Source organism: Centruroides sculpturatus, unplaced genomic scaffold, assembly GCF_000671375.1.
Source record: "Centruroides sculpturatus isolate CEXI.00-Female unplaced genomic scaffold, Cexi_2.0 scaffold1165, whole genome shotgun sequence".
Lineage (NCBI taxonomy): Eukaryota > Metazoa > Arthropoda > Arachnida > Scorpiones > Buthidae > Centruroides > Centruroides sculpturatus.
Genome location: NW_019385337.1, coordinates 43,810 through 70,472, shown reverse-complemented (window position 1 = coordinate 70,472; position 26,663 = coordinate 43,810). Strand labels below are relative to the sequence as shown.

The following is a 26,663-nucleotide window of genomic DNA, read 5'->3' as shown; positions in this document are numbered from 1 at the left end:
ATAAATGGAATTCCTACGCAATTCCGCGCACGTAAGAAAAGGAAGAAAGAGAAAAAATCATTGACGTTCGCCTGGCTTTCATATACTTGTTAGCAACATAATACAAGGGAATTTTGTCATATCTACTTCTACCCTCCGTAGCGGGGTGTCAGTAGACTAGGGGGAGATTAAGCGATCACAAACGTCACCTGCCAGCAGAGGGGGATGCAAGAAAGTTAATACTCGCTGTCAAGTGCACCAGGTGTCCGTGACGTTGCCCTCTGTCGGTAGTTTATGGTACTAACTGCAGACGAGGGATAACTTTCCCAAAATCCACGCGACAAACGGACATACGTATACTAAACTCTTATCTCCTACTCCTATATTTTACATTCCACACTCATTAGAGAAGATATAAAAATTAATTAATAGCACGCCTGAAAATTTTATCGTCTCAAGAGTGTAATGAGTATGATTATCCGTAGAGAGGGGAAGGAAAAATTAAAATTTTTCCACCATCCCTCACGCAGCAACACATTAAATGTGTAAGATATATTTTTTTTAAATACGAAAAACAAGTGGGATTATTCAAAAAAATGCATTTTTCTCATCTCATTAAACAATATTTAATTATCTAGAATGGATTCCTCAAAAGGAGGATGGAGAAGAGGAAGAGCAAAGAGTGAGCGCGCGAGAGAGAGGAGAAGCAGCAATAACATATATTCTCAATTTTCTTTTCCACTTTATAACTCGAGTCATTCCACTCCATAAAGCCAAGCGTGTGTATGTGAGTCTGTGCGTGTGTATAGTCGTACAAAATGTCCATTTGACACAACTCCTCCTAATCTCATACAAGATAAAATTTTCATATCGAGTACAAAATACTTTGCTGTTGTCGTTCGAGATGACGATATATGTAAATGACGTGTCAACTCCCCGAGTAAATAATGCAACGTAACAGAATGAATCCTAGTCACAAATTAATTAAAGGGCTTCAACGTTTCGAGTGGGGAAGCAACGTTAATCTCTACACATTTGAAGCTTGCATTAACGTTAAAGGGGGGAGGATTTTCTATTGTTATATATAACCATACCCCCTTTAACGAAATCGTTCATAAAATTAATAATAATTGTGTTGCTTAATTTAAGATTTTATGATAAATAACGCAACTTTATCTCTTATTTTCCCGTGAAAGTAGTTGCGAAAAGAGAAAAGTTTAAAGTAGAATTTATATCGAAACAAAACCTGAATATAGATATATATATATATATAAAAGGTGGGAGAATAACTTCCATCTTATTTGAACCTGAAGTAATATAAGAGTATTTGATAGGTCCTCGTGTCCAATCCTGTTGCTCTATAATCGAACTGCTGAGACAAAGACACATTCTCCTGTTGATATTTTCCGGAAAACGAGGAGGGGAGAAGAGCGAAGAAGAAAAAAAGAATAACGTGCGAGAGATTATTCCCCCTGTCGCCTACTCCTCCATCTCCCATTCTCCTCTAGAACTGACTCTTTTTCTTCCATCCCCCATCTCCTTCCTACCCCGCTTTGAAGTCCAGAAATATATCCATATATCCTAGAAACTTGGCGCCTGAATATTTACGACTTTCTTCCCTCCCCCGACAAGAACACCGGGGATTTTTCAACCCCGGAAAACCCCCGAAAGCCAGGAGGGAGGTTGGAAAATTGAAAGTTTATACCGAGTTTTACGATACCTCACGTCTTTTGGAATCCCGGCTCCTGCCAAGCTAGCTTACTTGCATTTCAGCCGCGCTATGCAGTGAAGACGAACACAGAGGCGACAGTGGCAGAGAAGATAAGTCCAACTTCCATATTTACGGTGTGTCATTAGAATAATGATGAGGAGGTTTTTTTCTGTCCCAACGATAAGAGAACTTAGATGACAGATTAGACTTTAGATTGAGAACGTGGAAAATCAGTAAAGTGGAGGATTACAACCGTTCCAAATTACCAACGAAATTAACGGTTGACAAACATAGAAGATATTATACCATGGGTAATGACTTGTTTCAAAACTCTAAAGTAAACATTTCGTCCACCTAAAACTAAAGAAATATCGATAGAAATTGATTTTATCTTCATCTTGACCACGTTTTTCTCTTGGAAAATCCCCAAAAAGGGTGAGATGAGAGAGAAACGAGACAGAATTCAGTCAAATTGAGGTTTGGAAAACTTGACTAGAACATATTTTACACTTAAAAATCCTTAAAATTTCTTCAGTTTAATCTTTAAAATATACGAAAAACGTTAGTTTAAGCTTTAAAATATAGGAATAAATCAGAAAAATACATTTTATTCCATGAGAAATGTGATAGAAGAGTGTAACAAATAACAAAGGCTCTCCAAGTCTTGGGTTGAAAATAATTAATTGATGACTTACACCTTCGAACAACTTATTTAATGAAAATTTAACACAGATCTCATTAAGTTTTAAAATGCAGGAACATATACTAAAATTTGTGTTATCCTCCGTGTTATAAAATCAGAGATGTGATCCATCTTTCAGGCTTTTGAGACAATTGAAAATAATTAACTAACGACTTACTGCTTGGAAAAACTTCGATTTTTAAGTGTAAAATTTAAGTATATGTTAGTCATTTAACCTTTAAAATATAAGAAAAACGCACGTTTAACTTTTAAAATGCAGGAAAAGATGCTTAGAATGCGCGTTATCCACGAGAAACGTTATAAAAAGAGAGATGCGAACTTGAGATCTACAAGAAAAAAAAAGATGTGCAGGTTGGAGGCTGTTGGGATAATTGAAAACAATTAACTAATGAAGTTTTTATAGAAGCAATTCGTTTTTAAGTGGCTTTTAAAGAGGCAATTGGCAGTTAGTAAGTGAAGGTAGTAAAAACCCGGGGAGGTTTCTGTTTTGTCTGAAAGTCAAAGTGTTGACGCCCACTACCTGGTTAGCGTCAATCCAAATTGACTTTTACTGCATCGTAATAGCATAACAACGGATTAATAAATGGTTGCCTCTTATTAAAAAGCCACTGCGAATCGTCAGAAAACAGGAGAGATGTAACAGAATGATATGGCAAAACTTTCAACTTAAATATTGTCTTTTATATGAGTTAACTGCCAAGTAATGTAATTAAAAAGGATAACTATTTAAGAATTACATTTGAAAAATCCAAGATTCGTGTTTTAGATTATAAATTCTTTATATTTTATATTAATTAAATTTTAAAATTAAATTATTTGTGGAGAAATGTCTTCGTTAGAAAGTGATGGAAATATAAATTTCGCGTGAGAAAAAATTGATTTTTTTTATTAATTTTAATGATTAACCATAAGGTAACCTTACATTCATCATAAAAATGGTTATATTTTCTCATGAAAATGGATAAAATTTCAATTTAATGACATTATAAATACAAAATTCTAATGATTAGCAATATAAGTACAAAAGGATGAACATCACGTAAAACTCAACTAAATTACGAGCAATCCCTCATCTTAATTCCTAGGAAAACAAGAGAAAATGAGGCATTCTTTCACGTGATACACAGATAACAAGAAAACAAGTGGAAAGAGCCGATCATAAATACTAATGAAAGTGATGTCCAGATGCAAGTAGTCACGAAGCGGACAAATGACACGAATGTGACATTGACGTCAACGGAAATTGCGACAAGAATCAGTAGAGATGAAATCGTGAAGAATGATGACGTCAGAACACCATTAATTCTCTCAAATACAGCAAAACTTGCATTTTTGGAGTGTTATTGAATATATGGAATGAGTTAAATTCGAGGAAAGGTTTATCTCTTTCTAGATCTCAAAGAAAAAAAATTGTATTTAGACTTATGTTTATAATGAAGCGAAGCATTTTTACTCTTTTTTAAAGCTAATGCTACCAAAAAATAAGAATGCCAGTATGTGTTAAATAAGGTAAACAAGGAATAGAGATATGAGAAAACAATGAAAATATACGAATTTGGAAGAGAAAACGTAAGAATTTACACTGTAGTTACGTCTTTTTCTCTTATTTTACGCTCTTTTTTCCATTTTCATACTTTTTTCTGTTTAAAAAAATGTATAAAACGGGAAAATGTACGTAAAACAAGCCGAAAGATGTAATCCTAACACAATTTCTTACATTTCCACCTCCAAATAGGCATCTTTTTTTACATCTTTTCTCGTTTCCCTCACTTTTCTGTAAGTTATTTTCCTTCTTTAACATATATTCACTCCTATTGTTACATCTCTTCTTCTGTGTATGCATTATTCTGATCAGAGCGGAACCAGAAAATATTTTTAAAATAAGGAAAAAGACTTATAGAGATAGAAGAAAACAGAAAATATTTAAAAATTGGTCTGGAATTTATGTCTTTTTCCCTTATTTTCCCCATCCTCCGTTGAAAAAGACAAAAATGGAGAATAAAATCATAACCATAGAGTAAAAATAGAAGAAAAATAACGTGTAAAAGCATTAGAAATGTAAAAAAAATATATATATAAATATAAAATGAGAGAAAAAAGATGGGTGATCCTAACGTAAAAATACGAAAAGATGAGAATCGTGCTATAAAAACATTGATAAAATACAATTTTTTCTTTAAAAACTGATAAATATTGAGACATTAAAATACGAATCAATAATTTCGTAATTTTAATTCTAAATTTTGCTATACAAATTCTTCTTGAGGCAATGAATTTCAAATGACAAAGACATCCGCACCCTCCCTCCAAGCTTATCCTATAAAGGAACCCGTATAGGAACATTATAATTTAATAGGAAATGATGTCCTAATTACATTCCTAGCATAGATATTTATGAAAGGGGGGGTGCATTTGTCATGAAAGCAACGATCTCGTAATGTGACACATCCCCCGATTATGTATCCGCATTAGGCCAAAGTTGTGGGGTAAAGTCTGACTCGAGGGGTTTCTATTCTTCCACTAATGGAGTTCCTAGTCCTTTCGGGAAGTAAACAGGAGTGAGGTCCATTTCCGGTAACTGGACCGGAAGTTATGAGGAACGACGTGCCAGTTCGTAACCAGTCGACTGTATTGCACTTCCTGTTTGCTTCTTCCTTTCGCGTTCTGTTTTCGGGCAGAAAAGTTTTCACTTTAATTACTTTATTTTTAAAAAAAAAAACAAAATAAATTAATAAAGTTTTTGAAAATGATTTCCACGCTTAAATAAATTTTATAGACGATAAAATGAAACTAAATAAGAAAATTTGTGTTCAAATATTACTCCATTCTTTCGAGTTTCAAGATTTACAGCTGAATTCCCCGCTTTACGACCCAATTCTTATTCCATTTTTCCAGTTTAAACTAGAAATTCACGCCAAATACCGCTCTTACGATAAGATATTTCGAATTTAAACTAATAATTTACAATATATATATATATATAATCATATACTATATAACCTAAAATAGACTATTTTACGTGTAATTCAAGTATTCTAGAGAAGTTTCTGTATAAATGAAATTATTTACGGGGAAAAAATAATAATTTATCACTTACAGTTTATTTTAATTCTCAAATTATTCTATTATTAATACAATAATCTGAGAATGAGATAAGGCGAAGAGTAGAATTATTATCTACTCAGATGATGGAGATTAAAGCGCAATAAGAGAACGTGGAATTAATAGCCTTTTACACGTGCAAACGTTAATATAACAAGAGAAATGCATCTGTGTGCTGTTACTCACATTATTATTACCTTTATATGTATTGGCTCCTATATTTTCAGGGGAGATATAGCATAACAACACGCAATATCTGCCTTATCAACCACGAATCAATCACTTCGCGTAGATGGATCACCTGTCACTTTAGACACGCTATAAACATACTTAACGCTATCTTTTCTGATGCTAAAAGCGTTTCAAACGTAAATTTTCAATGTTTAGGAACGTTTCTTAAGATTTTCCAACCTTTAAAATGTGTTAGAAAGTGGAAAAAAGACGTTTAAAGAATGTCAACATCCAATGTTAACTAAATGGAGCACGTGGCAATAAACTCTTGTATAGTTTACCATTTAATCAGGATGAGGATAGTTATAATTAAAGTTTAATAACCCGCTTTGAGTTACCACAACAGCTATGAAATCTCATTAAAATGGAGAAAGCTTGATGCAGTGTCAACCATGTGGAGGACAATAAAGAGATGTTTGCCACCACTCAATTTACATATCGATAAGTTGCCTTAATAAAAGTTCTTCGTGTGGTTATTGCGTAGTTATTGGCATTAGTCTCAAAGGATAACATAAATACAAATAACATCTCTTAGTTAAATGAAATTAGATAAAGTTTCGAGAGGAATGACAATCTAAATCGACCATTTTAACCCTTCAAATTACATATTTTCATTGGGAAAACTTGGAGAATTGAATTCATAAAAAGTTAAAAATATCATCAAATTCTTTATTTTTCCGTTTTAAATAAAGCTTTTTAAAACACTTTAAAGGGTCTAAATTTCCATCAATTTCTCAAAAATTGTTTAATAATTGATCATTTTACTCAATTAATTAATATCTAAGTAAGGCTCGAGAGAGGCGAAATAAGACTTTCCGATTACAAATCCTGGGGTCTTCTGTGAGACAAAAATATACGAAAAATCAACAAAAAACAAACTTTTGTGCAACTTATCAAAAGCGAATTGCATTTGTATCACTTTCGTGGCATGTTTTTCATATAAGAAACTAAATTTTGGGAGCCCATCTGCATCCGGGAATCGAGCCAAATAGCTCCTCCCGCAATCTTTCTCTGGCTACAGCTGTATCTAAGTAATATCCAAATTACAAAACGTAAAACATACTACATTTTGTCAGTAATTCTCGACATTTTTTATAACATTTTCATCAAATTTTTAAATCTTTCCACCCTGTTGGCAGGATAAAACTACGTTGAACACGTAAAATTTATTGGATTTTCTTCATGTGTCTAATCTAACATCTAAAAAGCAGCCAGTTTCCGTAGCAAAATCCTTCCGGGACGCATTTCCTCCTTGGTAACTCGCCCATGTTGCAGTAAAATACAGTCGACCCCCTATAATTACGGTCCCTATAATTACGATTCCTATAAAACTACGAAAAAATATACGTATTTTGGAAATGTTGAGTCGGATTAGTGTAGAATCGATTAATTTTATGGAAGAAAACCTTTCAATCAGCCGTAGTCCGTAAACTTGACACGTGTCGGGCTGTGATTGGAACGACTTGTAAGAAATCGGATTCCTAATAAATTGGAACGTATCTATATCTTATAGGGGGGTCGACTGTATCCTTATTTTCTTACTTATAAATTCGACCAGGCCTACAACGAAGGAGGGCCGAGTTGTAAGAAGAACACCGATATTTTCGGATACCCAGCCAGTGAGGCCCAACATAACCAGGCCCTCCTGAGGAAAGATTCGAGATAATCGGGTCAACTTCCTTACGAAAATTTCCGATTGACTCGAACTCGAACCCGGATTCTCCGGAGCGATGTACTGGAATCTTTATCTCTGGTACAGTACAATCCGGCTTACGGCTATTTAATTTTTTAAAAAATCAAAAATTAAAACACTCTTCTCGCTAACGAAAAACTGAATTTAATTATAATGTAACATATATTTGCATTAATTCCATTCCATTACTTTGAATTTTAAGTTTAAGCGTTCCTGTTAAAATCAGATCTGTCATTCCTTTCGTTTATAATACTTAAATCTTATTATTCTTCAATTAATCACCACCATTTTGCTCTTCTCTTTTTGCAGATTATCTTAATTTAAATTGCAATTGTTATCGATTCAGAAAGGAAAGAATGGAAAGACGTTTCGGCCATTTTTATTCCCGAAACGCTTTCGTTTTGTCAGAATAATATACATTTTCACGTCAAATTGACATCATTATTATGTTTTCCCATTGCAAAAACGTAAGCGTGACGTCAAATTGACGTAAACGTGAACAATAGACCTGTAGAGGACATCCATCGCAGTAAATTAGCTCAATTATTTGATAATTGCTAATAATTTATTTTAAAGAAATTTAATTAGAATTTTATGAAACTATTTCGATGTTTGTGAAGAACTATTTTAAAAGAATTTTTAGCAAGAAAATGAATAATTATAAACAATAAACCCACTTTATAAATTTCATTTTCATCATCACATGCGAAATACTTCATATTCTTTCATGTAAATATGTGTAGAGAAGGCGCCGGCTCTAATATGGAAAATATCCAATGTTTTGGCTTGGAAAGAATACAAAAGTGTAGATGATGAGGAGGAATCGATTGTTCCTCATCTCCAAAGCGTTAAAAATGTCGTTAGATCTAATAATATTAGCAATATTTGAACTTATTACTATAAAATAGCATTTGGTATATTTCGTCTTCTTATCGGAAATGGCAACAGATGGCCACGATTCGTTTAGTTTTTTATATTTTTTTATATCGGACCAACCAATAAAATTCCATCCTGTCCTTCCTTCTCTTTTTCCCCCCCTTCGCATGGCAACATCTACAAGACGGAAGTCACGTTTTTCTCTATTTCCGGTCCGACTAACGGAATTACGAGCAACGTAATGGAATTCCCAACTAGCATTTCTTTATCGGTTTGACCAATCGCCGATCTCCTTCCACCCACGTCCATTTGGTCATCGAAGTAACAAAAGAGAGGGATAGAGAAGAATCAGCGGGGAGGAAAACGGAAAAATTTAGTTATATATATATAGAATTAAGAAGTATTTTGTATAGATTTCTTCGAGAAATGCGGGGAGAAGAGTTCGATAAATATGGAATTTCTGTGGAGTGGTTCGGGAGTGAGAGTATTCGACTTTTGTTTCGGAGTGGGGGAGAAAAGGCAACATTTTGACAACGTCCTGTGACAAATGTCGGTGACAGATTCGCCATTCGACTCTGTCGAACGACGACCCGCCTTCGTTATTCCTCCACCGACGTCCCCCCGTTGCTAAGTAACGGTCAAGTGGTCACGTGACGGTCAGCGCTATGGATCAAGAGACGTGCTGAGGCTGCAGATTTCTCCAATGGCTCTTTCGTATTTACTAAGAATTGGAAGTGTTTCCCGGTGAATAAAAAAAGGAAAAAAATAGAATAAAATAAAAAATAAGTTATTACAAATTCTAATCACATAAAAACGAGAAAACTGCGATAAAAAAATCGTTATAAAGAAAGTTCTGGTACCGCTTTCTCCATACAAAAATCGTCTTGTTATAATTTACGACGAATTTTTGTCATTTTTATTGAAAATAATCTGAAAAACTGATAGGAATTTCCATTTTCTATACTTTTTAATCATAGAAATGAACGCAAACACGTGTTATGTGTACGAAGAATGTGATTTATCTTTATATATTTGACACGTAATTACGTTCGAAATTAATTTAAAAACTTAAAAATTTAAGTTATAATTTCTTAATTAATGCATAAATATACATAACAATGCAAACATTTTATGCATATCGTCACCCAGAAAACATGAAATAAGCTATACAACTTTTACAATTCGGTCTACTTCATTCGTCTGTCTGAACGCTCTACGCCTTAATAAATGCAAAAAGCTTAGATATTTAACAATAAAACACGATTTCAGTTATTAATAATATAAACTGCCAACATGCCTATAAATATTTCATTAAAAATTAATCTTTAGCTCTTACCATCCTATACTTTTCTATAGGAAAACTATTTATTGATTTAAAAAAAAAGTATAAAAATGCCATTTTATCAATGTAAGAACATTATAAATTTATAAAATGATTTAGCTTTAAAATATTTATAAATTTCTTGAAAATTTATACAAAAAATTTTAATTAAAAGGGGTGTAATTTGTAAAAGTAATTTGCTTTACACGTAAGTAATTTGATTAGAACGAAGTAAATAATTAAGATATAAAAAATTTATTTGCGTTATTTTTTTTAAAAAAATCCGTTTCATAAATTATTATTATTTTTTTAAAAATTTGAAAATATGTAATGTTTATTTGTGGCAAAAGATGGCGCCACGCGAAAGCTTTTGGACAGTCATAAAGAGACGTGTCGATTTTCTTTAGTAGAAGAGGAACGTCGCTCTCTTAATAAAACTGATCGAGAGAAAGATTAAGAGATTGCGTCCCCGACGTCCAGTTAGTTAACTGCCTTATCCTCCTACAGACTAACACAAAGCGATAAGTTGAATCTTTTATGACTCATTAAAGTCGTCTTTACGACACCGGACAGCACCGGAAGTCATCGGCACGTGACAGTCACGGTCACGGTACTTCCGGTCCCAGCGGGGCCCAATGTCCGTCGTAACGTAATGATGCTCCTACGATCCTTAATGACTAAAAGTTTACCTACGAAATTATATCCAAAGAGGGGGAAGGGGGATAGAAAATACACCAGACGAGAAGAAGAGATTCTTCGCTTTGCAATGCGGACCATAACCTCTAAAAGCACGAAACCAATAGATTTTTCTATCTAACTTTTGCAGCAACCTGGAAAAGTGGTATAAATCAAAGAAGAATTTAAATAACGTTGCATTTATACCGTCTAATCTTGCCCTTTTCTTTTTTTAATAGAAACGGGGTTAAATTTACCGTTATGGATGGTCTAGATATGGAGAAAATACGGCAGTAGCTTATTTTTTCCAACATTAAACCATATTGGTGTTAAGTGAAGTATAGAAAAACCGCAACATAACTTCAAAGTGTTCATTCAATATGCCAAGTGCCTTCGACCATCTCTTGCGTGGGAGGAGGGAAAATGATTTAATTTTTTCTGCTTCAAACCGCACAAAAGATGGCTAAATCATTAATAGAGCACAAAATTTAATCATGCGCTAGATCTAACTGTCCTGTGGCAAAGTAAATAATTATTATTAATCTAGTGAAGTGTATACAATAGATTGATTAGTTGCTCCCCTAACCTTTACCATCATCCAAAAGGGGTAACAACACATTCCTCTCTCTTCCTATGCATCCTTTAATATATATAACACGCCAAGCGTGTATCAATGTTATTGATGAAGCTACTCAGCTTCTGGCATCGTTAGCAACCTCTAAACTTGTCGTTGGAGACCGTAAACGTGATCCATCATTTGAAGATTTTTATTAAAAATACTGAGTTCCGGCGTGTTGCAACGAGTAAAATTTCGATTTTATTAATTGAATTTTAATAGAAATATGACAGGAATGATATCTCGTACAATAAAGAATCTTATCCTATACGGTTACACTATAAATTCCTTGTATAATAAGGAATTTTTCGACCCTTAGTTCCGTAGGGATATCTACACGCAATGGGAAGAGATAAATATTTTTCGATGTGGGGAAAACATTTTTGTGCCATTTTCTTTCAGGAAGAATCAATGCTATCTTTTTGCCAGTCGATCGTTAATGTTCAGAAACGGGGGTCCTACTGATGGACATCCTTTTGTTTGTCTGCCACAGTCACTAGTTTTATATTTTTATCTAATTACTTTTTCGTATAATCTACGGGAAGAAGGGAGAAAACTCAGCAATTTTACTAAGTGTTGGAAGAGTCCATAACGCAGGGCGACGGTGACTAATTAGCAAAGACATGATAATTAGCTAGCTAATTTTCAAAGTGCATAGATAAGTCTTGTGTTTAGTCTTAATTACTTCATTAGGCGTCTGTATGGCTTCCGCTACTTTCTTGATTACTGCAGATATCCGAACATTTTTCTGTATTTGCATATTGTTTTATATATATTTTTATATATTCGACTCGTAAATTACAACGTTTTTATGATCCTAAATATAGAAAAATAACAGACGAAGTAACAAATTTCTAGCTGAGTTTACACTTTATAAAACAAAGACGGAAAAGTTCCGAGCGAATGCATAACCCCAAGTTTTTGAAATTTTATTAATTCGAGAATGGGAGGGAACGTTATTGTAAGGATGTCGACCACAAAATTTCCACTTTTATTTCATATTTTTACGTCTGTTCGCTTCACTTAACATCTCGGGAGAAGAATCGTTAATCAACTCTGTCTGCACCATGTGATAGCAAAAGTGGTGCCAATGAGTACCACCATCAGAAAAATGCGAATTTGGCAAAAGTCCAGTTTGCCCTTAACATTTTAAATGGAAAAATGATATAAAAATTTAGTGCAAATTCTTAATTCCAAGACCCCATACGGCGAATGACCTACAACTTCTGTAGAGTCAAACTAGTGAATTATAACTACTTCACACGCGAGTGGTACTGAAGGAATCATTTTTCATATACTGCCACACAACGGATATATATTTATTTTATTTTATAAATAGAGCTATTATCTGGCTTATATTATAGAATATAATTCATAAATTCGGTTACGTAGACGTTACAATGAGTTTTCTTAAACTGGCCAACGTGGCAATTTTCCTAGGTTGAACGTCAATAGCTACTCTCTCTCTCACACACACTCCCTCTCATTCTCTGCTGATACAATCTCTTGACTTTTGTATTCTGTGTGGATATTTTCTTAAATCCCACTGTAATAAGTCCAGATCTCCAACTCAATTACATGTAAATAGTATTGTAGATGGAAACCGTGTTGAGGATGGACCGAGATAAGAGAAAAAATATATATAAAAAAAATAAAATATGGTACATCTGTTTAGAAAGATGGGATCTGTAAATGGAATTCTGCTATGAAAGCGCGGATAAAATGAGATGGATCCTCAACTTTCTGGATAGAAGAACTGGGAAAGAACTGAATCCATTTGATGTCGAAAGAATCCATTGGAATTTAGGATCTCTTAATATCGCCATACACTCAACAAAGTCAGAATTTAAGTACTATCTTTTGTGATGTTTAACCGAATTTCGGACGCTTAAAATGCCTCTAATACTATCAAAAACTTTCGTAAATCTGTTAGCGAGACAGTTTATCATTCTTAATTTAGTTTGGTGTCTTAAATTAGCTTACCTCCTATCGTTTATCCAGTCGAGATGGCAAATGAGAGGAAGGAGATAAATACAGCATACACATCCTGTTGACAACTTAACTGGACCACGTGTCATTGGTTAAAGGAGTGACCTTTAACATTACTTCCGACACTCATTAATTCGTTCGAGAGATCTATTACTAACAGTAATAACAAAATGACACGTTTCCTCGACAGTTTAAAAATAAAAAATTCAAACATTATAAATAGCAAATTATAATTAATTCCTTTTTTTCTTTAATTTAATCCCTAAATTAAGGTTTAAAAAATAAATTTAATACACGAAAAAACTGATTAGAAATTAAAAAACAGTCGCTGTTGCGCTGAAAAAGTGAAAAATTTGTAAGTAAATTACAACGTTTCCTGCTGTTTTATCCCTCCCTTCCGAATTTCATAGCGATAATAGTGAATTAACAATAATTATATTATATTAAAACTACTTCCTCATACAATCGCGGCTACTGGCAACTAACTCTACACAAAGAAATAAAGGAATTTCCCTTGTTAGGCCTTACAAGTTCACATCAAAAAACAAAAAATTAAGAAATTTCGTATACGATTTAACAAAGAAAACAAAGAAATTTCATATTTAAAATGCACCTCGACGAAGGAAAAAGTAAAAGAACAAGCTAAGCAATTTCTTCATAACAAATTTATGTTTTAAAATTGTTTAACATGAGCATCATCTTTCACGATTCGTGAAGATGAACCTGTTCAACCCGCAGGCAGTTTCGTATATAATAATTACATCTTAGTTAAAATCGCTTCAAAATTCATCCGCTTATTTTCTATAATTCCGGTCAAAATCGCAAAAAAAAAACTCCTTAAATTCTCGATTGTATATCTAAACAGCGTGGCGGGAAATTCAATTTTCTTTAATTCCGACCATTATTGACCCGTCCTCCCTCGGCTAATAATGGAATTCCGTTGTCTTTCCCACCGTCCCTGGGGAGGTCAGAGGTTACGCGATGGTACGTCACGACTATCAAAAGCGGTGAAAGTTTCGGAGGGAGAAGAAGAGAAGTCAAGTCGGAGAGGGGAAGAAAAGAGGGTGACAAAACACACACGTGATGTATCTGACATGTTTTGTTCCGCTCTATACAACCCCTTAAGCGCGGTCGACTTTGATGTTAAATAAATTATCCCATTATGGCAATTTTTATCATTTTTGCAACTGCCAATTACGAAACGCATCGAAATACTCGACGATTCCTACTCACCTTATTAATGGTACCGAAGCATTCGTACTTAGAAACGATGCTGAATATTTAATAAACCTCTGTAAACAATCCAGCACAAATGGACCCAAAGCGTTAATTACTACCAACTAAAGTGGTAATGGACTACATCGCCTAGGTAACAGGACCAGTTGACATATTACCTGCGATTACAGACCCCGAACTGCAAATTATGCGTTGCGGGAAATTAAATAAAAGGTGTTGGAAACGTCACTCGCCTTCATTTACCGTCATTTGCATATAAGACGCTATTAACAATTCGCGCTCTACCTAGCCCTGGGAGGTTGTATCAGGAAGCCGCTCGTTTCGTGGCGGTCCATCACGTGTTTGATAACTGTAAACAGAGTAGACAGTTTAAGCAACCGGTGGTCTTCGGAGCACCTTTGAAGGGGCCAGAGAGAATTGCAGATGGTTTGGCATCATCCAACTGCTATATAAAATTTAAGATTCTAATAGGTGTGAAATGCCAGATTTTAGGCAGTAGGGATTGAGAACTACTCAAGTAAGAAACCAGAGAAAATGAGGTAAAATTTAAGATGCGATAGGTGAATTGCAAAGGGCAATATGACGAGAACAACTGATTCAAGAAATCCGAACATTTTGATTTTTACATGATATAGTTTGCATGATACAAAGGGCAATAACATGAAAACATACCATTCAATATTTGATTTTACAAGATGTGATTGATGAGATGCAAGAAGCAAAAGAATGAGGACCATTCGACTATAAAACTGGAGGAAATGATGTAAAATTTATGATTCTAGAGAATGTGATAGAAATAAAATGAGAATAAGATGGTTTAAGAGATCCAAAACTGAAATTTTTACACATAAGAATTAAAATTTTATCATTAAAAGGCAAAAGATTATGAACCATTAATCTGATAAACCTGAAAGTTCTGTTTTTTGCAAGATGCAAAGAGCAATAAAACAAGAATCAATAACAAAATAAGAAATCTTCAATATTTGATTTTTAGAAGATGCGACAGATGAGATGAAATAGGCAATAGATTGATAATCACCGATCTAAGAAACCTGATTTTTTTTTTCCATTGGATCATTTAGGATTGGAGTGATTTTAATAATCCGAGCGACACATATGAGTGCTAAAGAATTTGCTCAATTGATTAATGTTCAAATATTTTAAAATGTGGTTAGACAAGCTCGATCGTGCGAGCGTGTCGACCTTGATGCCATTCAAAACTGCAACCAGCAAAAAAAGGAAAAAAAAAGAACCAACGGGGGTTACAAAGCTCCTACGGTGAGAGTTTCGTATGTACTTTTTTAACGGTTATTTCTATGCGCTTCTAGTTCGAATAGGTAATATATGGTGGAGAATCAACATTATTATGGTCTCGCCATCACTTTACCGGTTATTGAGTGCAAATTGTTGGTGTGGAATACAAATCCGGTTCTTTTTTGGTTCAGGCCTCGTTTTTTTTTATATGAAAGAAAGGACAACGTTCCATTTCGTTCATTGTTCAAACGGTACCAGTTATTCGTCGCTGGCCAATCGACAAAGAAACCAGTAGAAATTCGGGACAACAAAGGAATTGTACAGACAACGAATGGATATAATTCTTAATCTAAGCGGCAGATGGCGCGACGCACTAATTATTGCACAATTTAACACGTGTTTGGTATTCAACAAGAGTGCAATAGTCAGTTATCTTGTCCTTGTTTCTAACGGGAGCGCCGACTGTCGAGAAAGAGTAAGAGATTTGTGCAGCAAACAGAGTGTGGGGTGATTTATGCTGATGATGCCAAGCAACGACCCAAGTCGTTCACAAACGACACAGACCACAGCACGACACGAAACTCAATCGAAACCATTTTTTCCCTTCTTCTTCTTCTTACTCGATATTAGTCTCCCCCTTCCGACCGGGGAGCCAAACAATTAGATTTGTGCACGACCGAGACCCCCGATCGGATTTTCAGCTTAGTAATGGAGATGCGGTCTTTAAAGAAGATCTTAACTCTCTAAAACATTATTTTACTTTCTACTTTTATCATTTGACGGTGATAAATTTGTTATTTCCGAACCTGTATAAAGAATGTCATTCACGTACACCAGAAAAATCTCATAGATAAGGGTATAACTCGTGTTAGGTTCTACTAATTCTAGTTTGGCACGCGATCTGACCTAACAGATCCGACCTAATTGTTAAGTCAGTTCGCAAGATACGAATACCTCTGTACTGTACGTTTACGCTACAGGAATCTATTTGTTAACGTGTCGAGCCACCGTATCGACGTAACAGAGAGGTCAAAGTATAGGAATTTTGTGTGTGCAGGGGGTCGTTTTTTTGAAAATGTAAGCTCACCTCCAGATTAACATTTCTCGAAACACCTGCAAAGTTGAAGAGTGACCGCGGGCGATCGAATAATTGGCTCTTCTATTGGGCCAGGTGAAAACAACAGAAAAATTCCCATTCAGAATTAATGAAGGCGAGTCCGTTATTTAGGAATAGAAAACGTTTCCTTTCGGCTAAACAAAGAGAGTTTTCTTGACCTTACACAAGAAATCCACAATCACGAAATATTTCGAATTAGGCGTGTTTAAATGGAATGGAAATCATTTTTAGTTGTGAGAGCGTTTAAGAAAGTCTCGTGGGAATAATCTCGACGCGCTTCGTGACATCTAAGGGTGTTGTCGTCTAACAGGACACTCGAAGACTACGGAGCGCAAAGAAGCCTCGAGTAAACCCGCTCTCCTTCGAGATTATTCCTTTTGAATTATTTCGGGGTGTATCCGTATACGCGCATCGTATACAAAATACGAAAACTTCGTAATTTCGAGGTCGTCCCGAGGACGGCAGAAACGCCGGAGTATGAATGCGATGCAAATGTTCTTTAAATGATTTCAATAGCTGCATTGTTCTAACCGATCTACAAAAGCTTTTCCATTCAATCAATTGAACGCAGCGGGGGGAAAAGTGGAGCCAGTAAGTACGAAACCCGGAACAACATAACTGACTTCTCATTTGTTTCATTTATTTCCCAAGGGAGGGCAGTGGCTCGCCGGTGATCCGGGCTGAATGCCAAAACCGTCCCATCGGGATGTCTTTGAATGTCGTTGATAGATGGAGCTGCCGTCCGACCACTTCCGGAAAGCGAAAGACACCCCCAGAGACTTCCACCGCCAAGAAAAAAAGCTAACTAACAAACTCCGAACAGGCTTTTTAAAAAGAAAAAAAAAATACATCGTGTACTGTACCTTGTTCACACTTCGCTAACTTCTGGAAACGCACTTGATCAAACGCCATCTTTTAAACTCTCGAGTAATAAACTTAAAATGTCTTCACAAAGAGTTAAAAACATTCTAAACGAAAGTACATAGGTTCAGTTTTTACACAGACCGGCATATAAATTTTGTATTTGCGATTTACACACCGATTTATCTCATTTAGAATGATAATTATTTTGTTTATTGGATGCTCAAGTAAGCAATTTATTAGTCTTTAAAATATCAAATCCCCAATTTAGCAGATTATTTCGCTTATTGTTCATTCAAGCCACAATTTAAAATGTTACTTTGTTTATTAAGAACGTAATAATTTAAGATACTATTTTTGTTTAAATACTTTAAGTGCTTGAACATTTAAAAATTTAAATACACAAACACCCGGAGCAGAGCGCTGATGAGCAGCGTATCAAAGAAAATTCAACAGATAACGAAAAGATTCTGGATGACGTTTGATCTGTATACGGAGCAAGATAATACACAACCCACCCAAACCGGACATATCGGCCATTCCCCTAGGCAGGTGTGGTTTCTACTAGACAATAGGCACTCAACAAGGAAGTGATGCTTCCTCTACTCCGACTTAACACCGATTATCAAAACACAAACTACGACATTTGAACTATGACACCAATCTTCTTTTTACTCCTACCGCCGTATATAAAATAATTTAAATTAATTTTACATTTTTTTAATGCAGAAAATACCTTTCTTATACTTCCGGTCTTCGTTTCATTAGCACACGCTTCACTGGATTTTACATATATACTTTTTTAATGAATATTTTGGGAAAGGGGGGAATGGAGACGTTTAATGCCTGGTGCTATTATTACTCACTCACTTAATCTAACAAAATAAAAAAAATTGACAATGGTAACTTGTGAAAAATGTTATCATGCGTTTAGCGATTATAAAAACATAGCGGAAACAAAGATTTTTATCATTATTTCAGTAAAAATACATATTTAATTGTTCATTATATATAAGTATGTGTGGGGGAGGAGCGCGCAATTTTAAATAGCTAGCGNAATCGGATTCCTAATAAATTGGAACGTATCTATATCTTATAGGGGGGTCGACTGTATCCTTATTTTCTTACTTATAAATTCGACCAGGCCTACAACGAAGGAGGGCCGAGTTGTAAGAAGAACACCGATATTTTCGGATACCCAGCCAGTGAGGCCCAACATAACCAGGCCCTCCTGAGGAAAGATTCGAGATAATCGGGTCAACTTCCTTACGAAAATTTCCGATTGACTCGAACTCGAACCCGGATTCTCCGGAGCGATGTACTGGAATCTTTATCTCTGGTACAGTACAATCCGGCTTACGGCTATTTAATTTTTTAAAAAATCAAAAATTAAAACACTCTTCTCGCTAACGAAAAACTGAATTTAATTATAATGTAACATATATTTGCATTAATTCCATTCCATTACTTTGAATTTTAAGTTTAAGCGTTCCTGTTAAAATCAGATCTGTCATTCCTTTCGTTTATAATACTTAAATCTTATTATTCTTCAATTAATCACCACCATTTTGCTCTTCTCTTTTTGCAGATTATCTTAATTTAAATTGCAATTGTTATCGATTCAGAAAGGAAAGAATGGAAAGACGTTTCGGCCATTTTTATTCCCGAAACGCTTTCGTTTTGTCAGAATAATATACATTTTCACGTCAAATTGACATCATTATTATGTTTTCCCATTGCAAAAACGTAAGCGTGACGTCAAATTGACGTAAACGTGAACAATAGACCTGTAGAGGACATCCATCGCAGTAAATTAGCTCAATTATTTGATAATTGCTAATAATTTATTTTAAAGAAATTTAATTAGAATTTTATGAAACTATTTCGATGTTTGTGAAGAACTATTTTAAAAGAATTTTTAGCAAGAAAATGAATAATTATAAACAATAAACCCACTTTATAAATTTCATTTTCATCATCACATGCGAAATACTTCATATTCTTTCATGTAAATATGTGTAGAGAAGGCGCCGGCTCTAATATGGAAAATATCCAATGTTTTGGCTTGGAAAGAATACAAAAGTGTAGATGATGAGGAGGAATCGATTGTTCCTCATCTCCAAAGCGTTAAAAATGTCGTTAGATCTAATAATATTAGCAATATTTGAACTTATTACTATAAAATAGCATTTGGTATATTTCGTCTTCTTATCGGAAATGGCAACAGATGGCCACGATTCGTTTAGTTTTTTATATTTTTTTATATCGGACCAACCAATAAAATTCCATCCTGTCCTTCCTTCTCTTTTTCCCCCCCTTCGCATGGCAACATCTACAAGACGGAAGTCACGTTTTTCTCTATTTCCGGTCCGACTAACGGAATTACGAGCAACGTAATGGAATTCCCAACTAGCATTTCTTTATCGGTTTGACCAATCGCCGATCTCCTTCCACCCACGTCCATTTGGTCATCGAAGTAACAAAAGAGAGGGATAGAGAAGAATCAGCGGGGAGGAAAACGGAAAAATTTAGTTATATATATATAGAATTAAGAAGTATTTTGTATAGATTTCTTCGAGAAATGCGGGGAGAAGAGTTCGATAAATATGGAATTTCTGTGGAGTGGTTCGGGAGTGAGAGTATTCGACTTTTGTTTCGGAGTGGGGGAGAAAAGGCAACATTTTGACAACGTCCTGTGACAAATGTCGGTGACAGATTCGCCATTCGACTCTGTCGAACGACGACCCGCCTTCGTTATTCCTCCACCGACGTCCCCCCGTTGCTAAGTAACGGTCAAGTGGTCACGTGACGGTCAGCGCTATGGATCAAGAGACGTGCTGAGGCTGCAGATTTCTCCAATGGCTCTTTCGTATTTACTAAGAATTGGAAGTGTTTCCCGGTGAATAAAAAAAGGAAAAAAATAGAATAAAATAAAAAATAAGTTATTACAAATTCTAATCACATAAAAACGAGAAAACTGCGATAAAAAAATCGTTATAAAGAAAGTTCTGGTACCGCTTTCTCCATACAAAAATCGTCTTGTTATAATTTACGACGAATTTTTGTCATTTTTATTGAAAATAATCTGAAAAACTGATAGGAATTTCCATTTTCTATACTTTTTAATCATAGAAATGAACGCAAACACGTGTTATGTGTACGAAGAATGTGATTTATCTTTATATATTTGACACGTAATTACGTTCGAAATTAATTTAAAAACTTAAAAATTTAAGTTATAATTTCTTAATTAATGCATAAATATACATAACAATGCAAACATTTTATGCATATCGTCACCCAGAAAACATGAAATAAGCTATACAACTTTTACAATTCGGTCTACTTCATTCGTCTGTCTGAACGCTCTACGCCTTAATAAATGCAAAAAGCTTAGATATTTAACAATAAAACACGATTTCAGTTATTAATAATATAAACTGCCAACATGCCTATAAATATTTCATTAAAAATTAATCTTTAGCTCTTACCATCCTATACTTTTCTATAGGAAAACTATTTATTGATTTAAAAAAAAAGTATAAAAATGCCATTTTATCAATGTAAGAACATTATAAATTTATAAAATGATTTAGCTTTAAAATATTTATAAATTTCTTGAAAATTTATACAAAAAATTTTAATTAAAAGGGGTGTAATTTGTAAAAGTAATTTGCTTTACACGTAAGTAATTTGATTAGAACGAAGTAAATAATTAAGATATAAAAAATTTATTTGCGTTATTTTTTTTAAAAAAATCCGTTTCATAAATTATTATTATTTTTTTAAAAATTTGAAAATATGTAATGTTTATTTGTGGCAAAAGATGGCGCCACGCGAAAGCTTTTGGACAGTCATAAAGAGACGTGTCGATTTTCTTTAGTAGAAGAGGAACGTCGCTCTCTTAATAAAACTGATCGAGAGAAAGATTAAGAGATTGCGTCCCCGACGTCCAGTTAGTTAACTGCCTTATCCTCCTACAGACTAACACAAAGCGATAAGTTGAATCTTTTATGACTCATTAAAGTCGTCTTTACGACACCGGACAGCACCGGAAGTCATCGGCACGTGACAGTCACGGTCACGGTACTTCCGGTCCCAGCGGGGCCCAATGTCCGTCGTAACGTAATGATGCTCCTACGATCCTTAATGACTAAAAGTTTACCTACGAAATTATATCCAAAGAGGGGGAAGGGGGATAGAAAATACACCAGACGAGAAGAAGAGATTCTTCGCTTTGCAATGCGGACCATAACCTCTAAAAGCACGAAACCAATAGATTTTTCTATCTAACTTTTGCAGCAACCTGGAAAAGTGGTATAAATCAAAGAAGAATTTAAATAACGTTGCATTTATACCGTCTAATCTTGCCCTTTTCTTTTTTTAATAGAAACGGGGTTAAATTTACCGTTATGGATGGTCTAGATATGGAGAAAATACGGCAGTAGCTTATTTTTTCCAACATTAAACCATATTGGTGTTAAGTGAAGTATAGAAAAACCGCAACATAACTTCAAAGTGTTCATTCAATATGCCAAGTGCCTTCGACCATCTCTTGCGTGGGAGGAGGGAAAATGATTTAATTTTTTCTGCTTCAAACCGCACAAAAGATGGCTAAATCATTAATAGAGCACAAAATTTAATCATGCGCTAGATCTAACTGTCCTGTGGCAAAGTAAATAATTATTATTAATCTAGTGAAGTGTATACAATAGATTGATTAGTTGCTCCCCTAACCTTTACCATCATCCAAAAGGGGTAACAACACATTCCTCTCTCTTCCTATGCATCCTTTAATATATATAACACGCCAAGCGTGTATCAATGTTATTGATGAAGCTACTCAGCTTCTGGCATCGTTAGCAACCTCTAAACTTGTCGTTGGAGACCGTAAACGTGATCCATCATTTGAAGATTTTTATTAAAAATACTGAGTTCCGGCGTGTTGCAACGAGTAAAATTTCGATTTTATTAATTGAATTTTAATAGAAATATGACAGGAATGATATCTCGTACAATAAAGAATCTTATCCTATACGGTTACACTATAAATTCCTTGTATAATAAGGAATTTTTCGACCCTTAGTTCCGTAGGGATATCTACACGCAATGGGAAGAGATAAATATTTTTCGATGTGGGGAAAACATTTTTGTGCCATTTTCTTTCAGGAAGAATCAATGCTATCTTTTTGCCAGTCGATCGTTAATGTTCAGAAACGGGGGTCCTACTGATGGACATCCTTTTGTTTGTCTGCCACAGTCACTAGTTTTATATTTTTATCTAATTACTTTTTCGTATAATCTACGGGAAGAAGGGAGAAAACTCAGCAATTTTACTAAGTGTTGGAAGAGTCCATAACGCAGGGCGACGGTGACTAATTAGCAAAGACATGATAATTAGCTAGCTAATTTTCAAAGTGCATAGATAAGTCTTGTGTTTAGTCTTAATTACTTCATTAGGCGTCTGTATGGCTTCCGCTACTTTCTTGATTACTGCAGATATCCGAACATTTTTCTGTATTTGCATATTGTTTTATATATATTTTTATATATTCGACTCGTAAATTACAACGTTTTTATGATCCTAAATATAGAAAAATAACAGACGAAGTAACAAATTTCTAGCTGAGTTTACACTTTATAAAACAAAGACGGAAAAGTTCCGAGCGAATGCATAACCCCAAGTTTTTGAAATTTTATTAATTCGAGAATGGGAGGGAACGTTATTGTAAGGATGTCGACCACAAAATTTCCACTTTTATTTCATATTTTTACGTCTGTTCGCTTCACTTAACATCTCGGGAGAAGAATCGTTAATCAACTCTGTCTGCACCATGTGATAGCAAAAGTGGTGCCAATGAGTACCACCATCAGAAAAATGCGAATTTGGCAAAAGTCCAGTTTGCCCTTAACATTTTAAATGGAAAAATGATATAAAAATTTAGTGCAAATTCTTAATTCCAAGACCCCATACGGCGAATGACCTACAACTTCTGTAGAGTCAAACTAGTGAATTATAACTACTTCACACGCGAGTGGTACTGAAGGAATCATTTTTCATATACTGCCACACAACGGATATATATTTATTTTATTTTATAAATAGAGCTATTATCTGGCTTATATTATAGAATATAATTCATAAATTCGGTTACGTAGACGTTACAATGAGTTTTCTTAAACTGGCCAACGTGGCAATTTTCCTAGGTTGAACGTCAATAGCTACTCTCTCTCTCACACACACTCCCTCTCATTCTCTGCTGATACAATCTCTTGACTTTTGTATTCTGTGTGGATATTTTCTTAAATCCCACTGTAATAAGTCCAGATCTCCAACTCAATTACATGTAAATAGTATTGTAGATGGAAACCGTGTTGAGGATGGACCGAGATAAGAGAAAAAATATATATAAAAAAAATAAAATATGGTACATCTGTTTAGAAAGATGGGATCTGTAAATGGAATTCTGCTATGAAAGCGCGGATAAAATGAGATGGATCCTCAACTTTCTGGATAGAAGAACTGGGAAAGAACTGAATCCATTTGATGTCGAAAGAATCCATTGGAATTTAGGATCTCTTAATATCGCCATACACTCAACAAAGTCAGAATTTAAGTACTATCTTTTGTGATGTTTAACCGAATTTCGGACGCTTAAAATGCCTCTAATACTATCAAAAACTTTCGTAAATCTGTTAGCGAGACAGTTTATCATTCTTAATTTAGTTTGGTGTCTTAAATTAGCTTACCTCCTATCGTTTATCCAGTCGAGATGGCAAATGAGAGGAAGGAGATAAATACAGCATACACATCCTGTTGACAACTTAACTGGACCACGTGTCATTGGTTAAAGGAGTGACCTTTAACATTACTTCCGACACTCATTAATTCGTTCGAGAGATCTATTACTAACAGTAATAACAAAATGACACGTTTCCTCGACAGTTTAAAAATAAAAAATTCAAACATTATAAATAGCAAATTATAATTAATTCCTTTTTTTCTTTAATTTAATCCCTAAATTAAGGTTTAAAAAATAAATTTAATACACGAAAAAACTGATTAGAAATTAAAAAACAGTCGCTGTTGCGCTGAAAAAGTGAAAAATTTGTAAGTAAATTACAACGTTTCCTGCTGTTTTATCCCTCCCTTCCGAATTTCATAGCGATAATAGTGAATTAACAATAATTATATTATATTAAAACTACTTCCTCATACAATCGCGGCTACTGGCAACTAACTCTACACAAAGAAATAAAGGAATTTCCCTTGTTAGGCCTTACAAGTTCACATCAAAAAACAAAAAATTAAGAAATTTCGTATACGATTTAACAAAGAAAACAAAGAAATTTCATATTTAAAATGCACCTCGACGAAGGAAAAAGTAAAAGAACAAGCTAAGCAATTTCTTCATAACAAATTTATGTTTTAAAATTGTTTAACATGAGCATCATCTTTCACGATTCGTGAAGATGAACCTGTTCAACCCGCAGGCAGTTTCGTATATAATAATTACATCTTAGTTAAAATCGCTTCAAAATTCATCCGCTTATTTTCTATAATTCCGGTCAAAATCGCAAAAAAAAAACTCCTTAAATTCTCGATTGTATATCTAAACAGCGTGGCGGGAAATTCAATTTTCTTTAATTCCGACCATTATTGACCCGTCCTCCCTCGGCTAATAATGGAATTCCGTTGTCTTTCCCACCGTCCCTGGGGAGGTCAGAGGTTACGCGATGGTACGTCACGACTATCAAAAGCGGTGAAAGTTTCGGAGGGAGAAGAAGAGAAGTCAAGTCGGAGAGGGGAAGAAAAGAGGGTGACAAAACACACACGTGATGTATCTGACATGTTTTGTTCCGCTCTATACAACCCCTTAAGCGCGGTCGACTTTGATGTTAAATAAATTATCCCATTATGGCAATTTTTATCATTTTTGCAACTGCCAATTACGAAACGCATCGAAATACTCGACGATTCCTACTCACCTTATTAATGGTACCGAAGCATTCGTACTTAGAAACGATGCTGAATATTTAATAAACCTCTGTAAACAATCCAGCACAAATGGACCCAAAGCGTTAATTACTACCAACTAAAGTGGTAATGGACTACATCGCCTAGGTAACAGGACCAGTTGACATATTACCTGCGATTACAGACCCCGAACTGCAAATTATGCGTTGCGGGAAATTAAATAAAAGGTGTTGGAAACGTCACTCGCCTTCATTTACCGTCATTTGCATATAAGACGCTATTAACAATTCGCGCTCTACCTAGCCCTGGGAGGTTGTATCAGGAAGCCGCTCGTTTCGTGGCGGTCCATCACGTGTTTGATAACTGTAAACAGAGTAGACAGTTTAAGCAACCGGTGGTCTTCGGAGCACCTTTGAAGGGGCCAGAGAGAATTGCAGATGGTTTGGCATCATCCAACTGCTATATAAAATTTAAGATTCTAATAGGTGTGAAATGCCAGATTTTAGGCAGTAGGGATTGAGAACTACTCAAGTAAGAAACCAGAGAAAATGAGGTAAAATTTAAGATGCGATAGGTGAATTGCAAAGGGCAATATGACGAGAACAACTGATTCAAGAAATCCGAACATTTTGATTTTTACATGATATAGTTTGCATGATACAAAGGGCAATAACATGAAAACATACCATTCAATATTTGATTTTACAAGATGTGATTGATGAGATGCAAGAAGCAAAAGAATGAGGACCATTCGACTATAAAACTGGAGGAAATGATGTAAAATTTATGATTCTAGAGAATGTGATAGAAATAAAATGAGAATAAGATGGTTTAAGAGATCCAAAACTGAAATTTTTACACATAAGAATTAAAATTTTATCATTAAAAGGCAAAAGATTATGAACCATTAATCTGATAAACCTGAAAGTTCTGTTTTTTGCAAGATGCAAAGAGCAATAAAACAAGAATCAATAACAAAATAAGAAATCTTCAATATTTGATTTTTAGAAGATGCGACAGATGAGATGAAATAGGCAATAGATTGATAATCACCGATCTAAGAAACCTGATTTTTTTTTTCCATTGGATCATTTAGGATTGGAGTGATTTTAATAATCCGAGCGACACATATGAGTGCTAAAGAATTTGCTCAATTGATTAATGTTCAAATATTTTAAAATGTGGTTAGACAAGCTCGATCGTGCGAGCGTGTCGACCTTGATGCCATTCAAAACTGCAACCAGCAAAAAAAGGAAAAAAAAAGAACCAACGGGGGTTACAAAGCTCCTACGGTGAGAGTTTCGTATGTACTTTTTTAACG

General features: G+C 34.6%; 1 protein-coding gene across 3 annotated transcripts in view; it reads right to left on the bottom strand.

Moving 5' to 3' along the window:
* LOC111637819 (prickle planar cell polarity protein 3-like) overlaps window positions 1-26,663 on the bottom strand; it is a 72,083-nt gene that overhangs the window by 33,905 nt on the left and 11,515 nt on the right. The window contains exon 1 of one of the 3 annotated variants that reach the window (XM_023383390.1): window positions 12,891-13,046. The exons of the other annotated variants lie outside the window; for them this stretch is intronic. Coding sequence (XP_023239158.1) covers window positions 12,891-12,985 — 95 coding nt within the window. The 5' untranslated portion in view covers window positions 12,986-13,046. Of the gene's footprint in view, window positions 1-12,890; window positions 13,047-26,663 lie in introns of those variants that run through there. 3 annotated transcript variants of the gene reach the window in all.